General features: G+C 52.9%; 1 protein-coding gene across 2 annotated transcripts in view; it reads right to left on the bottom strand.

Moving 5' to 3' along the window:
- Positions 1-20: 20 nt before the first annotated feature.
- ATAD5 (ATPase family AAA domain containing 5) overlaps positions 21-22,349 on the bottom strand; it is a gene marked incomplete at its 3' end in the record, with an annotated part of 33,325 nt that continues 10,996 nt past the window's right edge. The window contains 18 exon segments of one of the 2 annotated variants that reach the window (XM_077460674.1): positions 21-294; positions 2,903-3,078; positions 3,154-3,337; positions 6,643-6,707; positions 9,176-9,269; positions 9,352-9,461; positions 11,920-12,084; positions 14,411-14,561; positions 14,648-14,784; positions 14,859-14,938; positions 15,026-15,122; positions 16,442-16,711; positions 16,797-16,950; positions 18,253-18,410; positions 18,516-18,694; positions 19,096-19,156; positions 19,382-19,505; positions 19,589-19,720. In XM_077460674.1, coding sequence (XP_077316800.1) covers positions 21-294; positions 2,903-3,078; positions 3,154-3,337; positions 6,643-6,707; positions 9,176-9,269; positions 9,352-9,461; positions 11,920-12,084; positions 14,411-14,561; positions 14,648-14,784; positions 14,859-14,938; positions 15,026-15,122; positions 16,442-16,711; positions 16,797-16,950; positions 18,253-18,410; positions 18,516-18,694; positions 19,096-19,156; positions 19,382-19,505; positions 19,589-19,720 — 2,611 coding nt within the window. 2 annotated transcript variants of the gene reach the window in all.

The following is a 22,349-nucleotide window of genomic DNA, read 5'->3' as shown; positions in this document are numbered from 1 at the left end:
TCAGGAGGTTTCTCATCAAGGAGAATTGGATTCATTATCAAACAAGTCGCTGTCATTGAGCAACACCAACTTCCTCCTTCGCTTCATCTGTGCCGACATCTTTATGTTGTCATCCTCAGTGGGTGGAGCCGGTTCTATGACCTCACAGGGGGCTGGGACTTGTGGTTCTCTAACACGCAGCGGCAACGGAAGGAGGTACTCTAGATTGGTGGATATGAAATCCTTCTTTCTAGATTGGAACTCTGATAACAGCTGAATTATCCTCCCCGACTCCTCAGGTTTGGAGATTTTACCCTAAAAAACAGAGCACAGAATCAGCAGACAAATCACCACCGGATTCTACCAAATGTTCTACATACACAGCACAATGTCACTGGAGGGAGGAGAGAGGGAGAGAGAGAACGTGCCAGGACAGGTCACCTCTGGGGATGGGAGTAGTGGAGAGAGAACATGCGGGGACACCTCTTCTCTGAGGATGGGAGTAGTGGAGAGAAGATGCCGGAACACCTCTTCTCTGAGGATGGGAGTAGTGGGGAGAGAACATGCGGGGACACCTCTTCTCTGAGGATGGGAGTAGTGGAGAGAGAACATGCTGGGACACCTCTTCTCTGGGAGGATGGGAGTAGTGGAGAGAGAACATGCGGGGACACCTCTTCTCTGAGGATGGGAGTAGTGGAGAGAGAACATGCGGGGACACCTCTTCTCTGAGGATGGGAGTAGTGGAGAGAGAACATGCTGGGACACCTCTTCTCTGAGGATGGGAGTAGTGGAGAGAGAACATGCCGGGACACCTCTTCTCTGAGGATGGGAGTAGTGGAGAGAGAACAGCGGGGACACCTCTTCTCTGAGGATGGGAGTAGTGGAGAGAGAACATGCTGGGACACCTCTTCTCTGAGGATGGGAGTAGTGGAGAGAGAACAGCGGGGACACCTCTTCTCTGAGGATGGGAAGGAGGAGAGAGAACATGCCGGGACACCTCTTCTCTGAGGATGGGAGTAGTGGAGAGAGAACATGCCGGGACACCTCTTCTCTGAGGATGGGAAGGAGGAGAGAGAACATGCCGGGACACCTCTTCTCTGAGGATGGGAGTAGTGGAGAGAGAACATGCGGGGACACCTCTTCTCTGAGGATGGGAAGGAGGAGAGAGAACATGCGGGGACACCTCTTCTGAGGAGAGGAGTAGTGGAGAGAGAACATGCCGGGACACCTCTTCTCTGAGGATGGGAGTAGTGGAGAGAGAACATGCGGGGACACCTCTTCTCTGAGGATGGGAGTAGTGGAGAGAGAACATGCGGGGGACACCTCTTCTCTGAGGATGGGAGTAGTGGAGAGAGAACATGCCGGGACACCTCTCCGGAGGATGGGGTAGTGGAGAGAGAACATGTGGGGACACCTCTTCTCTGAGGATGGGAGTAGTGGAGAGAGAACATGCGGGGACACCTCTTCTCTGAGGATGGGGAGTAGTGGAGAGAGAACATGCGGGGACACCTCTTCTCTGAGGATGGGAGTAGTGGAGAGAGAACGTGCGGGACACCTCTTCTGAGGAGAGGAGTAGTGGAGAGAGAACATGCGGGGACACCTCTTCTCTGAGGATGGGAGTAGTGGAGAGAGAACATGCGGGGACACCTCTTCTGAGGAGAGGAGTAGTGGAGAGAGAACATGCGGGGACACCTCTTCTCTGAGGATGGGAGTAGTGGAGAGAGAATGTGCCGGGACACCTCTCCGGAGGATGGGGTAGTGGAGAGAGAACATGTGGGGACACCTCTTCTTTGAGGATGGGAGTAGTGGAGAGAGAACATGCGGGGACACCTCTTCTCTGAGGATGGGAGTAGTGGAGAGAGAATGTGCCGGGACACCTCTCCGGAGGATGGGGTAGTGGAGAGAGAACATGCCGGGACACCTCTTCTCTGAGGATGGGAGTAGTGGAGAGAGAATGTGCCGGGACACCTCTTCTCTGAGGATGGGAGCAGTGGAGAGTGAACATGCCGGGACACCTCTTCTGAGGATGGGGTAGTGGAGAGAGCCAGGACACCTTTTCTTTGGGGATGGGAGTGGGGGGGGGCTGAGAGGGAACATGCCAGGACAGCTCTTCTCTGAGGATGGGGGGGGGAGAGAGAACATGCCAGGGTACCTCTTCTCTGAGGATTGGGGGGGGGGGGGGGGGAGAGAACGTATGTTGTACATAACATTGTGTCAAGAAAGCAAGACCAACGTGGATACCCCCCCTATTACTGTACATGGCATTGCCCAGGAAAGCAGAACAGAAAAACTGCCATGTACAACCATTGATTGGGTGGGGGTTGTCCTGTCTTTCCTGGCCAATGCCATGTACAGTGATGGGGGGTATCCGTGTCTGTCCTGCTTTCCTGGGCAGGTAACCCCTTATTGTACATGTCACTAGCCAAAGAAAGCAGGACAAACTGTCACCTCAGTCATTGTACGTGGCATTGCCCAGGAAAGCAGGACACCGATACCCCAATCACTGTACATAGCATTGACCAACAAAGGCGATGATACCCCAATAGATGTACATGGCATTGACCAGTAAGCTAGGACAGGCCCTGGTACCCCACCCTGTATATGGCATTGGCCAGTAAGGTAGGACAGGCCCCGATACCCCAATCCCTGTACATGGCATTGCACAGGAAAGCAGGCCACTTCCTGTTCTCTGAGCACCAACACAGTGGAGGGACTGCACAGAACCCAAGGGAACAAGTGTATCTAAAGCTAACTTGTGTTTATCTTTCATATGAAGTAGGGAACGGTTGAGTCTATAATGCTATGTGCTCCCATTGAGGAGATTACCCTTCACAAATATTCCAATCACTCACCCTGACCAATGGGGACAGGACCTCTACTGGGAGTATTACATTTCCAGGACTCAGATATTCTAAGCACTCACCTTCAGAAATGGGAGCAGGCCTTCTGTTGGAGGGATTACATTGCTGAGTCCCATCAGGCTTTCTGTACAGCCGAAGTTACACCCCGGAAGCTCTTTGGGATTTATTTCTGATGCAGAATTATGACATCTTTTCCCAGCATCCTTCTCTGCATCGGACACCCCCCCACATTGTATACCTGGAGTATGAAGACAGAAATCAGTTAGTAAACGTTCCTACAGGTGTGTGCGTGGGGGAATCTCTCTGTACCCACCAGCTGGAGGCGGCAGCTCCTTGTCCCGCAGTCTTCCCCCTCCGCTACGAGCCCAGAACTGCAGCTGAAGCACGCTCTGTCTGATGTCACATGTGTTGGCGGTTAGAAGTGTCATGAGGTCTTTTGTGTCCACCCTGAGATTCTCAGCCAGACAAAGAACCTGCAGATAACTGGCCACATTCACCTGAAACAAAGATGGAGGAATAAGCGAGAGGAGACGGGAGACGGAGAGAGAGCGAGAGGGAGAGAGACGGAGAGAGAGCGAGAGGGAGAGAGACGGAGAGAGAGCGAGAGGGAGAGAGACGGAGAGAGAGCGAGAGGGAGAGAGACGGAGAGAGAGCGAGAGGGAGAGAGACGGAGAGAGAGCGAGAGGGAGAGAGACGGAGAGAGAGCGAGAGGGAGAGAGACGGAGAGAGAGCGAGAGGGAGAGAGACGGAGAGAGAGCGAGAGGGAGAGAGACGGAGAGAGAGCGAGAGGGAGAGAGACGGAGAGAGAGCGAGAGGGAGAGAGACGGAGAGAGAGCGAGAGGGAGAGAGACGGAGAGAGAGCGAGAGGGAGAGAGACGGAGAGAGAGCGAGAGGGAGAGAGACGGAGAGAGAGCGAGAGGGAGAGAGAGCGAGAGGGAGAGAGACGGAGAGAGAGCGAGAGGGAGAGAGCGAGAGGGAGAGAGCGAGAGGGAGAGAGCGAGAGGGAGAGAGCGAGAGGGAGAGAGCGAGACGGAGAGAGCGAGAGGGAGAGAGACGGAGAGAGCGAGAGAGACGGAGAGAGCGAGAGAGACGGAGAGAGCGAGACGGAGAGAGCGAGACGGAGAGAGCGAGACGGAGAGAGCGAGACGGAGAGAGCGAGACGGAGAGAGCGAGACGGAGAGAGAGAGACGGAGAGAGCGAGAGAGACGGAGAGAGACGGAGAGAGACGGAGAGAGCGAGAGAGACGGAGAGAGCGAGAGGGACCGGAGAGAGCGAGAGGGAGAGAGACGGAGAGAGCGAGAGAGAGAGAGGGAGAGAGACGGAGAGAGCGAGAGGGAGAGAGACGGAGAGAGCGAGAGGGAGAGAGACGGAGAGAGCGAGAGGGAGAGAGACGGAGAGAGCGAGAGGGAGAGAGACGGAGAGAGCGAGAGGGAGAGAGAGGGAGAGAGCGAGAGGGAGAGAGAGGGAGAGAGCGAGAGCGAGAGAGAGCGCGAGAGCGAGAGGGAGAGAGCGAGAGGGAGAGAGCCGGAGAGAGCCGGAGAGAGCGAGAGGGAGAGAGACGGAGAGAGCGAGACGGAGAGAGCGAGACGGAGAGAGCGAGACGGAGAGAGCGAGACGGAGAGAGCGAGACGGAGAGAGCGAGACGGAGAGAGCGAGAGGGAGAGAGCGAGAGGGAGAGAGCGAGAGGGAGAGAGCGAGAGGGAGAGAGACGGAGAGAGCGAGAGAGACGGAGAGAGACGGAGAGAGCGAGAGAGACGGAGAGAGCGAGAGAGACGGAGAGAGCGAGAGAGACGGAGAGAGCGAGAGAGACGGAGAGAGCGAGAGAGACGGAGAGAGCGAGAGGGACGGAGAGAGCGAGAGGGAGAGAGACGGAGAGAGCGAGAGAGAGAGAGGGAGAGAGACGGAGAGAGCGAGAGAGAGAGAGGGAGAGAGACGGAGAGAGCGAGAGAGAGAGAGGGAGAGAGACGGAGAGAGCGAGAGGGAGAGAGACGGAGAGAGCGAGAGGGAGAGAGACGGAGAGAGCGAGAGGGAGAGAGACGGAGAGAGCGAGAGGGAGAGAGCGAGAGCGAGAGAGAGCGCGAGAGCGAGAGAGAGCGCGAGAGCGAGAGGGAGAGAGCGAGAGGGAGAGAGACGGAGAGAGCGAGAGGGAGAGAGACGGAGAGAGCGAGAGGGAGAGAGCGAGAGGGAGAGAGACGGAGAGAGCGAGAGGGAGAGAGACGGAGAGAGCGAGAGGGAGAGAGACGGAGAGAGCGAGAGGGAGAGAGACGGAGAGAGACGGAGAGAGCGAGAGGGAGAGAGACGGAGAGAGCGAGAGGGACGGAGAGAGGGAGAGAGACGGAGAGAGCGAGAGGGAGAGAGACGGAGAGAGCGAGAGGGAGAGAGACGGAGAGAGCGAGAGGGAGAGAGACGGAGAGAGCGAGAGGGAGAGAGACGGAGAGAGCGAGAGGGAGAGAGACGGAGAGAGCGAGAGGGAGAGAGACGGAGAGAGCGAGAGGGAGAGAGACGGAGAGAGCGAGAGGGAGAGAGACGGAGAGAGCGAGAGGGAGAGAGCGAGAGGGAGAGAGCGAGAGGGAGAGAGCCGGAGAGAGCGAGAGGGAGAGAGCGAGAGGGAGAGAGCGAGAGGGAGAGAGAGGGAGAGAGCGAGAGGGAGAGAGCGAGAGGGAGAGAGCGAGAGGGAGAGAGCGAGAGGGAGAGAGCGAGAGGGAGAGAGCGAGGGCGAGAGGGCGAGAGGGAGAGGGCGAGAGCCGGAGAGCGCGAGGGGAGAGAGAGCCGGAGAGCGCGAGGGGAGAGAAAGCCGGAGAGCGCGAGGGGAGAGAGAGCCGGAGAGCGCGAGGGGGGAGGGAGACGGAGAGCGCGAGGGGGGAGGGAGACGGAGAGCGCGAGGGGGGAGGGAGACGGAGAGCGCGAGGGGGGAGGGAGACGGAGAGCGCGAGGGGGGAGGGAGACGGAGAGCGCGAGGGGGGAGGGAGACGGAGAGCGCGAGGGGGAGAGAGACGGAGAGCGCGAGGGGGGAGGGAGACGGAGAGCGCGAGGGGGGAGGGAGACGGAGAGCGCGAGGGGAGAGGGAGACGGAGAGCGCGAGGGGAGAGGGAGACGGAGAGCGCGAGGGGAGAGGGAGACGGAGAGCGCGAGGGGAGACGGAGAGCGCGAGGGGAGACGGAGAGCGCGAGGGGAGACGGAGAGCGCGAGGGGAGACGGAGAGCGCGAGGGGAGACGGAGAGCGCGAGGGGAGACGGAGAGCGCGAGGGGAGACGGAGAGCGCGAGGGGAGACGGAGAGCGCGAGGGGAGACGGAGAGCGCGAGGGGAGACGGAGAGAGCGCGAGGGGAGACGGAGAGAGCGCGAGGGGAGACGGAGAGAGCGCGAGGGGAGACGGAGAGAGCGCGAGGGGAGACGGAGAGAGCGCGAGGGGAGACGGAGAGAGCGCGAGGGGAGACGGAGAGAGCGAGGGGAGACGGAGAGAGCGAGGGGAGACGGAGAGAGCGAGGGGAGACGGAGAGAGCGAGGGGAGACGGAGAGAGCGAGAGGAAACGGGAGACGGAGAGAGCGAGAGGAAACGGGAGACGGAGAGAGCGAGAGGAAACGGGAGACGGAGAGAGCGAGAGGAAACGGGAGACGGAGAGAGCGAGAGGAAACGGGAGACGGAGAGAGCGAGAGGAAACGGGAGACGGAGAGAGCGAGAGGAAACGGGAGACGGAGAGAGCGAGAGGAAACGGGAGACGGAGAGAGCGAGAGGAAACGGGAGACGGAGAGAGCGAGAGGAAACAGAGGACTGGGATGAGGTGTGTATGTGCGGTTCATACCACTGACGGTGTGTGGAAAGTGATATCTTCAAAGAAACCATCAAACATCGTACCGAACATCCCATCTGAAATTGGAGCAGAAGAGTGAAAGACACAGAATGACTTCAAACAGAAATTTCTCATACAAAAATATAAAAAGATTGAAAACAAATCGAAGTGAAGGGGAAATCAGCTAAACGCTTGTCACAGCAAGAGGCTGAATTGGACGGGGGCCACGGCGGGTCTAGGGGGCTCGTTACTGGACGGGAGTGCCTGTATCAGGGAGCAAAAATAGGATGCGTATATCACATCTTCACAAAACTGGGGGGTAGACGGAGTCACAATCTCTGCCTCAGCCTATCAGAGGAAACCTTGTAAACATTCATAAAAACACAAAGCTTCATGTGAATGGCTAGGCGGAGCTCCACTTTATTTTCTCCTAGGAAAGGGAAGTCCGGTAGCACTGCTGGAACAAAGCGCTGTATACAGATTACGCTATATACCGCGCTGACAGCTGCCGCACGTATTTGCGAAGGAAGTAGTTTGTCTGGACCACCTTGGGCCAATGCGTTTTTTTTTTCTTCTTCTCGATGTTGAGCTTCAAAACAGGAGCAGGCGGACCACTTAGAGGACAACCTGCCGTGCGTTCAAAGTTCATTCACTACCACAACCACACAACTCCGAAAACTTGTCACTGAGCAGAGCTGAGAGACTTCTGAGACAAATGTTTTTAAAAGTTAAATAAAACTGGGGTCAGGCTTTATACCTTCACCTCTGTTCACCCCGCCTGATTATCAGAGGAGCACAGTGGATGGCTAAGACCAGGAATGGGGTGTACTCTATCACACGGGGGTGGGGGGGTGCACCATATTACAACAGGGCGCACTATATCATACAGGGAGGGGGGTGCACTCTATCATTGGGGGTATACTATATCATACAGAGGGGAGCGCACTATATCATACAGAGGGGAGCGCACTATATCATACAGAGGGGAGCGCACTATATCATACAGAGGGGAGCGCACTATATCATACAGAGGGGAGCGCACTATATCATACAGAGGGGAGCGCACTATATCATACAGAGGGGAGCGCACTATATCATACAGAGGGGAGCGCACTATATCATACAGAGGGGAGCGCACTATATCATACAGGAAGCGCACTATATCATACAGGAAGCGCACTATATCATACAGGGAGGGGGGTGCACTCTATCATTGGGGGTATACTATATCATACAGAGGGGAGCGCACTATATCATACAGAGGGGAGCGCACTATATCATACGGGCAGCGCACTATATCATACGGGCAGCGCACTATATCATACAGAGGGGAGCGCACTATATCATACAGAGGGGAGCGCACTATATCATACAGAGGGGAGCGCACTATATCATACAGAGGGGAGCGCACTATATCATACAGAGGGGAGCGCACTATATCATACAGAGGGGAGCGCACTATATCATACAGAGGGGAGCGCACTATATCATACAGAGGGGAGCGCACTATATCATACAGAGGGGAGCGCACTATATCATACAGAGGGGAGCGCACTATATCATACAGAGGGGAGCGCACTATATCATCATACGGGCAGCGCACTATATCATACGGGAAGCGCACTATATCATACAGAGGGGAGCGCACTATATCATACGGGCAGCGCACTATATCATACAGAGGGGAGCGCACTATATCATACGGGCAGCGCACTATATCATACGGGCAGCGCACTATATCATACGGGCAGCGCACTATATCATACAGAGGGGAGCGCACTATATCATACAGAGGGGAGCGCACTATATCATACAGAGGGGAGCGCACTATATCATACAGAGGGGAGCGCACTATATCATACAGAGGGGAGCGCACTATATCATACGGGGAGCGCACTATATCATACAGGGAGGGGGGTGCACTCTATCATTGGGGGTATACTATATCATACAGAGGGGAGCGCACTATATCATACAGAGGGGAGCGCACTATATCATACAGAGGGGAGCGCACTATATCATACAGAGGGGAGCGCACTATATCATACAGAGGGGAGCGCACTATATCATACAGAGGGGAGCGCACTATATCATACAGAGGGGAGCGCACTATATCATACAGAGGGGAGCGCACTATATCATACAGAGGGCAGCGCACTATATCATACAGAGGGCAGCGCACTATATCATACAGAGGGAAGCGCACTATATCATACGGGAAGCGCACTATATCATACGGGGAGCGCACTATATCATACAGAGGGCAGCGCACTATATCATACAGAGGGCAGCGCACTATATCATACAGAGGGCAGCGCACTATATCATCATACGGGCAGCGCACTATATCATCATACGGGCAGCGCACTATATCATACGGGCAGCGCACTATATCATCATACGGGCAGCGCACTATATCATACGGGGAGCGCACTATATCATACGGGGAGCGCACTATATCATACGGGGGGGGGGAGGGTCCACTCTATCATATTGGGGTGGGGGTGCATTCTATCATACGGGGGGGGGGGCCCATTCAGCTTACCGCTGGTTGTCAGAATGACCGGTCTCTTCGTCGTGCTCATAAAAGTCTTTATCGCACTTAGGAACCCAGAATCATCATCAAATATCACATCAACCTGGAAGAGAGTGCAGAAGACACTTGTAGCCCGGGCCCAGAGACACACAGCGGTCTGTACACAGCACAGACACACGACTTACCTCCTCGAAGAGAATAAGGGAGGTGGCGCTCTTCCTCGGGGTCTCCTCGGCCCCCTTCTCTGAGATGAAAGGTTTCACAGCTTTGTTTTCACAGGTCTTCCCACCGGACACTGCTGGGGAGAATATGGCCCAAGATCACTGACGGCTATTATGGAAATGGACTTTGAAGCCGCACACGATGCTAAACATACAATCCAATACCCCCGAGGAACCGGCGACTCCTGGAAGTGGTGACTGCCTGCGATCCGCCGACTCTCTGACACTTTTTGTTTACAAGTAACAATCAGTATTTATTTTTTTTGATAGAAAACTACCGAGAACCCCCCCAAATATTAAAGCGATTGTAAAGGCAGAAGGTGCATCCTTTACATTAAGATAAAAAGCCTTCTGTGTGCAGCAGTCCGCCTAATACTTACCTGAGCTCCCTCTTGATCCAGCGATGTTGCACAAGTTTGACTGCCCAGGACTCTCCGTCATTGGCTGAAATGGCAGTGCAGCACCATTGGCTACCGTCAAAGTCAGTGAGGCAATGAGGAAAGAGAGGGGCGGAGCCAAACCAGGGCACCCTGTCTGAATGAACACACAGAGCAGCGGCTCGGTTGCCCCCATAGCAAGCTGCTTGCTGGGGGGGGGGGGGGGGGGGGGTGCCGGCAGAAGTGCCGGTTAGAGACCCGAGAAGAGAAGGAACTGGGCTTCTCTGTGCAAAGACATTGCAGAGCAGGTAAGTAGAAAACGTTTATTTTTAAAATAAAAAAATAAATGATGATTTTATGAAGCCATTTTTAATTTAAAGATCTTCACTTTAAAATTTTCAATTTAACCCCTTCAGCCCCGGACCATTTTGCTGGTCAAAGACCAGACCCCTTTTTGCGATTCGGCACTGCGTCGATTTAACTGACAATTGCGCGGTCGTGCGACGTGACTCCCAAACAAAATTGGCGCCCTTTTTTCCCCCACAAATAGAGCTTTCTTTTGGTGGTATTTGATCACCTCTGCGGTTTTTATTTTTTGCGCTATAAACAAAAATAGAGCGACAATTTTGAAAAATTATTTTTTACTTTTTGTTATAATAAATATCCCCCAAAAATATATGAAAAACATTTTCCCCTCAGTTGAGGCCGATACGTATTCTTCTACATATAGGTTTGGTAAAATCGCAATAAGCGATTATTGATTTGTGCAAAAGTTATAGCGTTTACAAAATAGGGGATAGTTTTATGGCATTTTTATTAATTTTTTTTTTTTATTATTGTGACTGCGACATTGTGGCGGACACATCGGACATTTTTGGGACCATTGTCATTTATACAGCAATCAGTGCTATATAAATGCAGTGATTCCTGTGTAAATGACACTGGCAGTGAAGGGGTTAACCAGTGGGTGGCAGTGTAGGGGTTAAGTGTTCCTAGGGGTGTGCTACTAACTGTTGGGGGGCTGGGCTTTAATTTATTGAACACTGATCTCTGCTCCAATCACATGGAGCAGAGATCAGCGTCACTTGTTGCTAGGCAGAACGGGGAGATGCTGTTTACAACGGCATCTCTCCATTCAGCCGCCCCCGTGAGACGATCGCGGGTCCCGACCAGCACGCGATCGTGCCGCCGGCAGCGCGCTCACGATGGCAGGGCGGCATTAGAGATTGGATGTATCTGTACGCCAATATACCTGCCCGTGCCATTCTGCCGACGTACATCGGCGTGCGCTGGTCGGGAACCGGTTAAATATATTTTTTAACCACTTCAGCCCCGGGAGGATTTATCCCCTTAAAGCGATTGTATACCCACACAAAAAAACAAAAGGTATAATGAGCTAGCATGCGCCACATACTAGCTCATTATGAAATACTTACCTTAGAACGAGGCCTCGGCAGCTGATCCCGATCACCGCCAAGGGAACTGACATTTTACCCTCGCTGTGTCTTCCGGGTTAGCGGCTCCAGCGCTGCGAGTGGCCGGAGCCACCACGTCCCCCCCCCCCCCCCACACAAATAGAGCTTTCTTTTGGTGGTATTTGAAGAAATTGTCCCTATCCCTGTACATTACACACTCACATCGCTCCCTACCCTCAGGGAGCCACAATCCAAGGTCCCCATTCATATACTAGGGGACAATTTTGGACAGAAGCCAATTAACCTACCTGCATGTCTTTGGAGTGTGGGAGGAAACCGGAGTACCCGGAGGAAACCCACACAGGCACAGGGAGAACATGCAAACTCCAGGCAGGGGATGTCGTGGTTGGGATACGAACCAGCGACCCTTCTTACTGCTAGGGGAGAGTGCTACCCACTACACCACTGTGCCGCCCACTACACCACTGTGCCACCCACTACACCACTGTGCCGCCCCCGCTTTGTTTATTCCTGACCTGCCTCCTTACCGCGATGGCAGGTGGTCGGCGGACATAGGAGGTACACTGGTTTGCACAGCCGAGCCGCCTTGCTGCAGTATATATGGGGAATGTGGTCACTGATCCGGTATAACTGCTCCAAGTCCAGTGATGTACATTGCTGGTCCACAAGTGGAAGACTCTGAGCACATACACCTCTGTTTGGAGAGTTGGAATAAATACCTTTGCCGGGGTCTGGTGCCGCCTTCTTCTCCTCACTCTTCTGCTTTGGTGCCGCTTTAAAAAAGTTGGTCAGTGACTTGGGGGCCAACCCCTTCTTCCCTCCTCGGGGGGACATCGGAGGCTTCCTGGGAGACGACACCACGGCCTTCGGGGAGTGGATCTTCCCTGAAAACGGATAGAGAGCTTCCAATGAAGACGAAACCCAAGCTGTGTGCCCAGTCTCCTGATTTAGTCATCTCCAATATACACACTGGGAGGCCTGTACACACACACACACACACACACACTGGGAGACCTGTACACACACACACACACTGGGAGACCTGTACACACACACACACACACACTGGGAGACCTGTACACACACACACACACACACTGCGAGACCTGTACACACGCGCACACACACACTGCGAGACCTGTACACACGCGCACACACTGCGAGACCTGTACACACGCGCACACACTGCGAGACCTGTACACACGCGCACACACTGCGAGACCTGTACACACGCGCACACACTGCGAGACCTGTACACACGCGCACACACTGCGAGACCTGTACACACGCGCACACACTGCGAGACCTGTACACACGCGCACACACTGCGAGACCTGTACACACGCGCACACACTGCGAGACCTGTACACACGCGCACACACTGCGAGACCTGTACACACGCGCACACACTGCGAGACCTGTACACACGCGCGCACACTGCGAGACCTGTACACACGCGCGCACACTGCGAGACCTGTACACACGCGCACACACTGCGAGACCTGTACACACGCGCACACACTGCGAGACCTGTACACACGCGCACACACTGCGAGACCTGTACACACGCGCACACACTGCGAGACCTGTACACACGCGCACACACTGCGAGACCTGTACACACGCACACACACACACACTGCGAGACCTGTACACACACACACACACACACACACACACACACTGGGAGACCTGTACACACACAAACACACTGGGAGACCTGTACACACACAAACACACTGGGAGACCTGTACACACGCACACACACACACACTGCGAGACCTGTACACACACACACTGGGAGACCTGTACACACACAAACACACTGGGAGACCTGTACACACACAAACACACTGGGAGACCTGTACACACACAAACACACTGGGAGACCTGTACACACACAAACACACTGGGAGACCTGTACACACGCACACACACACACACTGCGAGACCTGTACACACACACACACACACACACACACACACACTGGGAGACCTGTACACACACACAAACACACTGGGAGACCTGTACACACACAAACACACTGGGAGACCTGTACACACACAAACACACTGGGAGACCTGTACACACACAAACACACTGGGAGACCTGTACACACACAAACACACTGGGAGACCTGTACACACACAAACACACTGGGAGACCTGTACACACACACAAACACACTGGGAGACCTGTACACACACACAAACACACTGGGAGACCTGTACACACACACACACTGGGAGACCTGTACACACACACACACTGGGAGACCTGTACACACACACACTGGGAGACCTGTACACACACACACTGGGAGACCTGTACACACACACACACTGGGAGACCTGTACACACACACACACTGGGAGACCTGTACACACACACACTGGGAGACCTGTACACACACACACTGGGAGACCTGTACACACACACACACACACACTGGGAGACCTGTACACACACACACTGGGAGACCTGTACACACACACACTGGGAGACCTGTACACACACACACTGGGAGACCTGTACACACACACACTGGGAGACCTGTACACACACACACACACACACACACACTGGGAGACCTGTACACACACACACTGGGAGACCTGTACACACACACACTGGGAGACCTGTACACACACACACTGGGAGACCTGTACACACACACACTGGGAGACCTGTACACACACACACTGGGAGACCTGTACACACACACACTGGGAGACCTGTACACACACACACACACACACACACACACACACACTGGGAGACCTGTACACACACACACTGGGAGGCCTGTACACACACACACTGGGAGGCCTGTACACACACACACTGGGAGGCCTGTACACACACACACACTGGGAGGCCTGTACACACACACACACACACACTGGGAGGCCTGTACACACACACACACACACACACACTGGGAGGCCTGTACACACACACACACACACACACACACACACACACTGGGAGGCCTGTACACACACACACACTGGGAGGCCTGTACACACACACACACACACTGGGAGGCCTGTACACACACACACACACACACACACTGGGAGGCCTGTACACACACACACACACACACACACACTGGGAGGCCTGTACACACACACACACACACACTGGGAGGCCTGTACACACACACACACACACACACACACACACTGGGAGACCTGTACACATACTGGGAGATTTGCCCAAGCTGTAGTTGCTGAAGAAGCATGGCTTGTGTGCATTGACTCCCTGCTGGTCCACCTGGTGAGACTGCGTTGCTTCCTTAAGCTGAGCCAGGATCTGCCGCCCGCTGCGCTGACAGGAAGCATTCACCTCAAACACCTGGAGGGAGGAGAAGGAACACGCATGATATGCAGACACATGGGTGTGAAGACCTGGCCAAGACTTCCTATAAAAACAGTACAAACCTTAAATCCGAGCTCCTGAGCGCATGCGTACACGGCGGCCGTCTTCCCCACACCCGGCGGCCCAGTGATGAGCATGGTGTTACACAGGGAGTCTTCATCACTGTCCTCATCATTGAAGTCATCCTGGTCCCAGGTGTCTGACCAATAGGGAGAGGACATTATACAATGAGCACATCGAAGGTGGGCTGTGTGTGAATGTTCTGGATCTCACCATTCTTGTCTTTTCCTGTCTTCTGCATTTGAGTTTTCTTCTCCTCCTTCTCAGCTCGGGTCTTCCAATCCCTCAGCCAGCTAGAAAAACAAAAACACGTTACAAACGAGGCCGCAGACCGCACTGCCACGGCTCACCAGAGACACAAAGGGCCCCCCCGATATTACCTGTGCAACTTCCTGATGGCGACAGAATTTCCAATCAGCTCACTGGAGCTCTGCGGCTGGTACTTCTCCGTCCACAGAACGTCTTCCCACACCGGACCTGAGACACACAAATCAAATCAGAGCTTTCCTCACCACAACTTCTACAGTGCACTATGGGGCGCTCCGCGGCGGGCCAACTTCCCATATGAACAGCTGATGTTCAAGCCCATCCCCCAACAGCCAATCCCCTCGGGGCCACAAAATACCCGGACAGTACAAATGCCCCCAAATCACCCCTTTTAGAAATAAATTGGTCCAAGTTATTTAGTAAGAGGCATGGAGGGTTTCCTGAAGATGTATTTGTCCATTTTAAAACTCAAGGAAAAAAAAAAAAAAAAAAAAAAAAAAAAAGGGGGGGGGGGTGTTCACAATTTTTTGTTTATTTTTTAACATGGTGGTACGCAACCAAAAAAAAAAATTATAATTGACCAGAGCAAACACACACCCAACATGATATAAACCACTATTACAAGCAACCGTTTTTTATGAAATGCATTTATTAATTGTACCATTGTCATTAGCTGTGATTGGCCCCGTCTGTACCATGTGATCACTGTGACCAATCACAGATCAACACAACGAATGGAAGCCATCATGGTGTACAATTTGCCATGTGCTCTGCTATGACTGGCAACAGAGATCACATGGTACCGGCAGCGGCCCGGTACACTGAGCTGTCATCGGGCACAGGGGGCGACGGATCCTGCTGCAGTGTGCCAATCCTGGGAGGAGGTCATAGGACATCCAACCAGGATTAGAAAGCTTCTGCATGCCCATTGTTTGTCTGTAGGCTGGGTGGGAGTTAGTTAAGATGACTACCCCCCCACCCCCCACAGCGTGTTTTGTTAGTACAGCCAATCCTAAAAAAGGAGGCCGATTCAAATCACAAGGGCTCTATAAGGCTGCGGAAACCATCCTGGTCACTTGTTTTATTGGGATCAGCAGTCCCACCTCTGTCCTATATTGGTAACTCATCAACAGAGATGCCTCAGACTAAATCTGGTGGCTTCACAAGTTCCGGATAACTTTGGCTACATTTGGAGGTGATGGCATCTGTCGGCACCGGGCGATCTGGTCAGACTACCTGTCACAGGGAGGAGGGCAGCATAGTGGTGCCATGATTATACTGGCATCCTATAACCTCACTGAGCCAATGCAGAGGATGTACGTTTTTGATACCAATGATGGGGCACTATTCCTATCACGAATACCCATTATGGGGCAAAATTCCTCCTACTGACCACAGGCGACGTGTCAATTTTTTTTTTTACTCCCACTGACCACAGTCCGCCCCCCGAAAAGTATGAAGGAAAGTAAACTGGCGCTTTGTTTAAAAAGCGGGGACCCCAGCCTCACTCAAATTTGTACTTTAATGACCTTGTGTATCTGGCACAGTGGTCGCCGCTGCCGCCTCCTCCTCAATGACGATGACATCAGGTTCCTCGGGTGGAGCATTCCTCCTCAGAGATCCTCTGGACAGACGTTTCTTTCTGGATTTACCAGATACCACCTCCTCCTCCTCCGGCTCATCCTTAGTAAGGACCCCTTTCCTCTTCTTAGATTTCAGGCCCAGCGAGTCCTTTCCCTTCTGCTTGGCTCCATTCTCAGCCTCCTCTGTTGTGGGATTTCTTTCCGGCTGCTGCCCACCTGAGAGGTAGAAAGGAGGATATCTGGCTTATAGTGTTCAATCAGCAATGATCCCCCCCGCCCCCCATGTCGGCAGGGTACACACCGGGTTTATTATTTTCCTGTAGCGCCAGGTAATCGTTTTGCTTCTTCAGGAACTGGGTGAAGAAGCGTCTGACTGGGAACTGAGGGTTGTAGCACCGGATCTCCTCCAGGAGGCAGTCTCTAATGACGTCTGAGAATGCGGGTCTCCGGCTCACCTAAAGGAAAGCACAACTGTTATTGGTATAGGAAGTGACCGTTTCTCCTCAGGCATGGACCCCTTGGGCTTGGTTCACACTGCTGCAACCGGCGAGACCCCCAAGTCACATGACATGTCAAGATCAACGTTTCCCCAAGAGAGGCGCCTTTACTGATAGCACACGAGTCACTGCGACTTTAGAAAAGACTCCTGCACTAATTCGGTCTTATGTGAGATTTCAGCCCTTGTTCCGGCACCAAAATAGTATCCAAGTCAGGAGGATGCCGCAGGACAAAGTCGCGTGAATCTGCCATCGCGGCAGTGCGACACAACGAGCCTTCAAGCCGAGTTCCAGGCTTTGTTTATTAAAAGTCAGCAACTACAAAAGTGTATCCGCTGACTTTTAATAAAACAGACACTCGCCTGTTCCAGGGTCCAGCGATGCGGCCGCACGGAGCCTCGCTCCTCTCCCCCTCCACTGAAACTGTGGCACTCATGCGCGCGACGTGCTCTCGCAGTGGACAGGCAATCATCTGGGACCTGTGATGTGTCCGAGAAGATTGCAGAGAGGGAGGGGCCGCCTAGGGGGAAGAGGAGTCGCACAGGTGGCCCCCGTAGGTGGAAGTGGGACAGGAAGTCCCACTCAAAACTGGGTGCCACGTGACCGCTCAGCCCCTTCTGCTGTAGCCCTGGATCGGAGTATCAGAGCGGTCGGGAGCTCACGTGACCAGGGGGGACAGAGACACAGATTCCCGAGCTGATAGGCAGGGAGAGAACAGCGGGATTGACAGAGGAACGTAAACTGACCACGGTGTCACGGGTCAGCAGCCATGATAAACCGTGGTCAGTTTACAGGGGGAGGGCAGGATCAGGTATTTTACAGCTTTCAGAGGGGCAGGTTAGAGAGCACAGAGCCTGTGCCGTTTAAACTTGCTATAAAAGGAACAGGATCACTTTATTTCTTATTTTTTTTAGGGTTACAAACACATAGAATGCACATTCTGCCTTTACAACCACTTTAATGACTTGAGTCCAAAAGCATTTTTTTCCCATGCAAAACAGATCGTTTCTCCTTCTACAGCCATTTTTCATCCAATCTCTTTTTTTAGACCAAAGAAAATAGGGCTTTAATCCATTCCAAAAAAAAAAGAATGTTGATGGAAATGGATGTTCATCTGTTATTCCATAGCGATGCATTGATGTCCATTTTTCATCCGTCAACAGGTGAGTGAAAGATGGACTGCATGGTCTGCATGGGTGAAAGGGGCTTTAGACAACCGATTCCCTAGAATGTCATTTCCTGTTCCCCAACCACACGTACCCTGTCCGGGAACTGCTGGAGAGTGAGAGATACGGAGCAGGAGGTGAAATCCCCAATGGACATGGTGAACGAGGCGACATCTGGGAGATCCACAGAGACCGGGACAAGGTCCTTCAACAAAGGGCAACGAGGCATGGCCAGATCCCACTTCTCACATCCTGTAGATAGACAGGTTAGTCTTATCACAGCACAAATCAGAGACAGGTACATCAGAAATAGAACAGGCCTGCATACAATCACTTTACAATTGTGGAGAGACTCACCATCCCTCTGCTGCACATGAAGCACGCTGTGGAAGGACAGGCTGGACAGAGTGTAGGCCTCCCTCAGGGCGGTGGTCTTGGCGATGTGGCGCTTTAAGGAATCCGGTAAACCACTCTTGAGAAACTCTCTCTTGGCCTTGAACTGCTCATCATCCTGAGAATTCTCTGAGGCGTCTGTGCTGAAAACACAACCCTCAGGCTTATATGTCTGGAGTGACGCTGAGGATTCTCTACAGACAATACTAATGACCAGGGTTAAAAACTGCCTGCAAAGTGCCGCTGCAGTGGCACTTTGCAGCACTATCCCATTGTTTTCAATGGGAAGGGGCGCTTTAGTAGCGGTAAATACACGGCTCCTATAGCGCTCCAAAGATGCGGCTTGCAGGACATTTTTCAGTGGGCTTTCACACTGGAGATACAGCAGCGGCTGTTTGAGGGCGCTACAGTGCTAAAAATAGCGCCTGCAAAGCGCACATGAAACAAGTGCCACCCAAAAGACAGGTCACCCACCCATCACCAATACCGAATCCCCCCAAATAAACGGCTGAGAAATGAGGGGGAGCGGGAGGATCGTACTCACCCATCATCAATAGAAATGACGGCACCTTTCAGAGTTTTTTTCTTCACCTCTTTCTTTTGACCTTCAGAAATATCAGAGAAAAATTACATTTAATTTTTAGCAATTAAAAAGAGATCTGGAGGTATAAAAACATTTCCCATCATTCAGGAAGAGAGGAAGACGAGGAGATACAGGAAGAAGAACGGCCAACAGCCAACCACCCACCGAAGCACCAACAGCCAACCACCCACTGACACACACGCCTCCACCTGACGGAGGATCCCTGTATGCAGGAACTGGACATCACCTGAAGCCGATCTTTTTGTCTTCTCTTTCTTCCCCAGAACATCATTCAAGCTCCGGAGATTTCTCTTCTTCGCCTTAGATTGGCTGATGGGGGTCTTACTGGTGTCATCGATGACGATACATTCCTACAATAGAAATAAAATGATACCGACATATACCATGGCGTGTTAGCCTATTCAGCTGCAGGCAGGAGTGGGGTGGGGGGTACCTGTGAGAGGCGCTTCTTTTGGCGAGTAGACCTCCTCTTTGGCGTCTCGGCTCTGGCCATGTTCTGCTGAATGGCTTTGGCTTTCTCCAGAATCTGCTTGGCTTTATCCATCTTTGTGGCGTTACTGGAAACCTGTGACCAGAAACAAAGCACAGACCTCCAGTCAACTCCCAAAAGCACGGACCTCCAATCAACCCCCCCCCAGAGCACGGGACCTTCAATCAACCCCCCCCCCAGAGCACGGGACCTCCAATCAACCCCCCCCCCAGAGCACGGGACCTCCAATCAACCCCCCCCCCAGAGCACGGGACCTCCAATCAGTTCACATGAATGGTCCAAACACAGTGAAATCACTTACAGTGTATGTGACCCCCTCACCTTGTAATACAAACCACTCAATTTAAAATATAAACGAAAAGCAAACCATTTGTACAGAGCCTTGAAAAAGTATTCACACCCCTTGAAATGCCCTACAGTTTGTCATGTTACAACCAAAAATGTAAATGCATTTTACTTTAGCAAGACTCAAATGTGGAATTGAGCGTACGGTACGGCCTTGAAAGTGGCTACCATGAGACCCAGGACTCGCATGCAAAAAACGCAAAGACCACCTGCGGGACACCAATAACTTTACCGCAGCTTGAAGAGTCTGTAATTTGTCCGACGGGAGAAAGACTCACCTTTGAGTCCAGAAGCAGGCCCAGGTACTCCAGGTGTTGAGTCAGCACAAACACCGACTTCTGGAGGTTCAGTACCCAACCAAACTCCTGGAGAGTCTGTATGGTGATTGCCACATCCTCCTTTAATTCTGAGGCGGAAGCTGCCCTGAGAAGGAGGTCGTCCAGGTAACCCACGATTGGGATCACTCGCTGCCCTAAGCCCCATAAACACTATCAGATTGTCTGCTGAGTTTTTCCTTCAGATTTACCAAAACCATATAATATGAGGTCAAACCTCAGGAGTTTCAATGTATATGCAATCAGGCAGGCCCTTCTACTACATGGTTTTGGTAAATCTGAAGGAACAACTCAGCAGACAATCTGAGTGTGTACGGGGCTTTAGCAAAGCCAGAATCGGGGCCAGCGCCTTGGTGAAGACCCTCGGTGCCAACGCCAGGCCAAAAAGGGAGAGCTACAAATTGGTAGTGCTCGTCACCGCAAATCGCAGAAACCTCTGCTGCTTGATGCATATGGGGACATGCAAGTATGTGTCCTTGATGTCCAGGGACGCCAGAAAATCCCAGATGGAGTGCAGCGACCACTGAACGAACTGATTCCATCCTGAACCTTTGTACTTTGACAAAGCTGTTTTTCGCCTTGAGGTCCAGCACCGGACGGACCCCTTCCTTCTTTGGGACTACAAACAGATTGGAGTAGAATCCCTGAAACTTTTCCGGCGTCGGTACAGGTACTATCACCCCGCGCAGCAGCAGGTCCTGTACTGCCCCAAACAGGGCTTCCCGACGAGCCGGAAGAAGATGAAGGTTGGAAGGAAAAAAAATAAAAAATCTGTTTGGCGGACAAGAAAGGAACTCTATCTTGTACCCTGATGAAATGAAACCAGTTCGCAGACCCACTGGTCAGAAAGTAGGGAGTAGGGAGGTCCACTGAGCTGCAAAACAAGAGGCAAAACAAGCTGAGGCTACTAGAAAATGGGCGCCTCAGCAAAAAACATTTGAGGGCACCAGGAAAGTGGTCGAAAGGAAAAAAAAAAAAAAAAACTGGCTGTGGTTACAGGAAAATGGCGGCGGCGGCAGCCTCCCCACATGGCATACACACCAAAACACTCCATGGCCCAAAAAAAAAAAAAAAAACAGGGAAAAGGACGATCGAACCCCCAACACCGCCCCCTACCAGGACCTGGAGCCCCCTCCCCCCCACGAGGACCCATAGACAGATACGTGCACCGCACCCCCATGTGCCCAGTCAAACAGCGGCCCCATAGAATGAGGAGGGAGGGAAGGGACAGGGAGAGAAGAAAGGGAGAGTGAGAGACCACCTAATCGACCTCCCAGGGAATTCCCAAATGCTCCATCCTGCTGAGACAGGTGGAACCATAGTTACCCCTCCTGCAGGGACTGCTGGACGCATTCCACGGACAGACCCATCACCCAAGCAGTATGGGGTGGCTGTTGGCCAAAGCACACGGTGACACGGACAGCAGTAGCCGGTCATATGTGTGCCCCGGAGCATATAGCTCATCGGCCGCCCCTGGATCAGACAGGGAACGTCGTGGCCAACCCAGCGCGATGGCCAGGCTGGGGAGACTACCAGAATCTATATTATCCAGCCTGTCACCCAGCCCGGCTGTTGAGTGTAGATCACAGGAATCAAAAATTCAGAAAAAAATAAAAAAAATCCCCAGGACCAATGGAGCCAGGTCCTTCTACACTACGCAGAAAAAAACTGAGCTGCTGGATGCAGTGTGAGGGGTTATAGCCAGAGGGACCGCCCCCTGGGCGGAGCTGTGCAGTGTTGCTGTTTTTAACATGTTCTGCCTAGTCCTCTCCTGAAGGGGTAATATAACCCTAAGGTCAAGATGAAGATGCTGTGTCCGTCAATAAATGATAGAAAAAAAATAAAGTCTCCCAAGCTTTGACCATCTCACGGAGCTCTGTTCAATCCATCATTGGAAAATGGAAAGAGTATGGCACAACTGCAAACCTACCAAGACACGGCCGTCCACCTAAACTGACCGGGCCGGGCAAGGAGAGCATTCATCAGAGAAGAGCCAAGAGGTCCATGGTAACTCTGGAGGAGCT

The sequence above is a fragment of the Lithobates pipiens genome, unplaced genomic scaffold (genome assembly GCF_037356315.1).
Source record: "Lithobates pipiens isolate NorthernLeopardFrog02 unplaced genomic scaffold, aLitPip1_a1.2 Scaffold_28, whole genome shotgun sequence".
Classification (NCBI taxonomy): domain Eukaryota; kingdom Metazoa; phylum Chordata; class Amphibia; order Anura; family Ranidae; genus Lithobates; species Lithobates pipiens.
The sequence above is the reverse complement of the archived record's forward strand: the minus strand, read 5'-3'. Positions and strand labels throughout refer to the sequence as shown.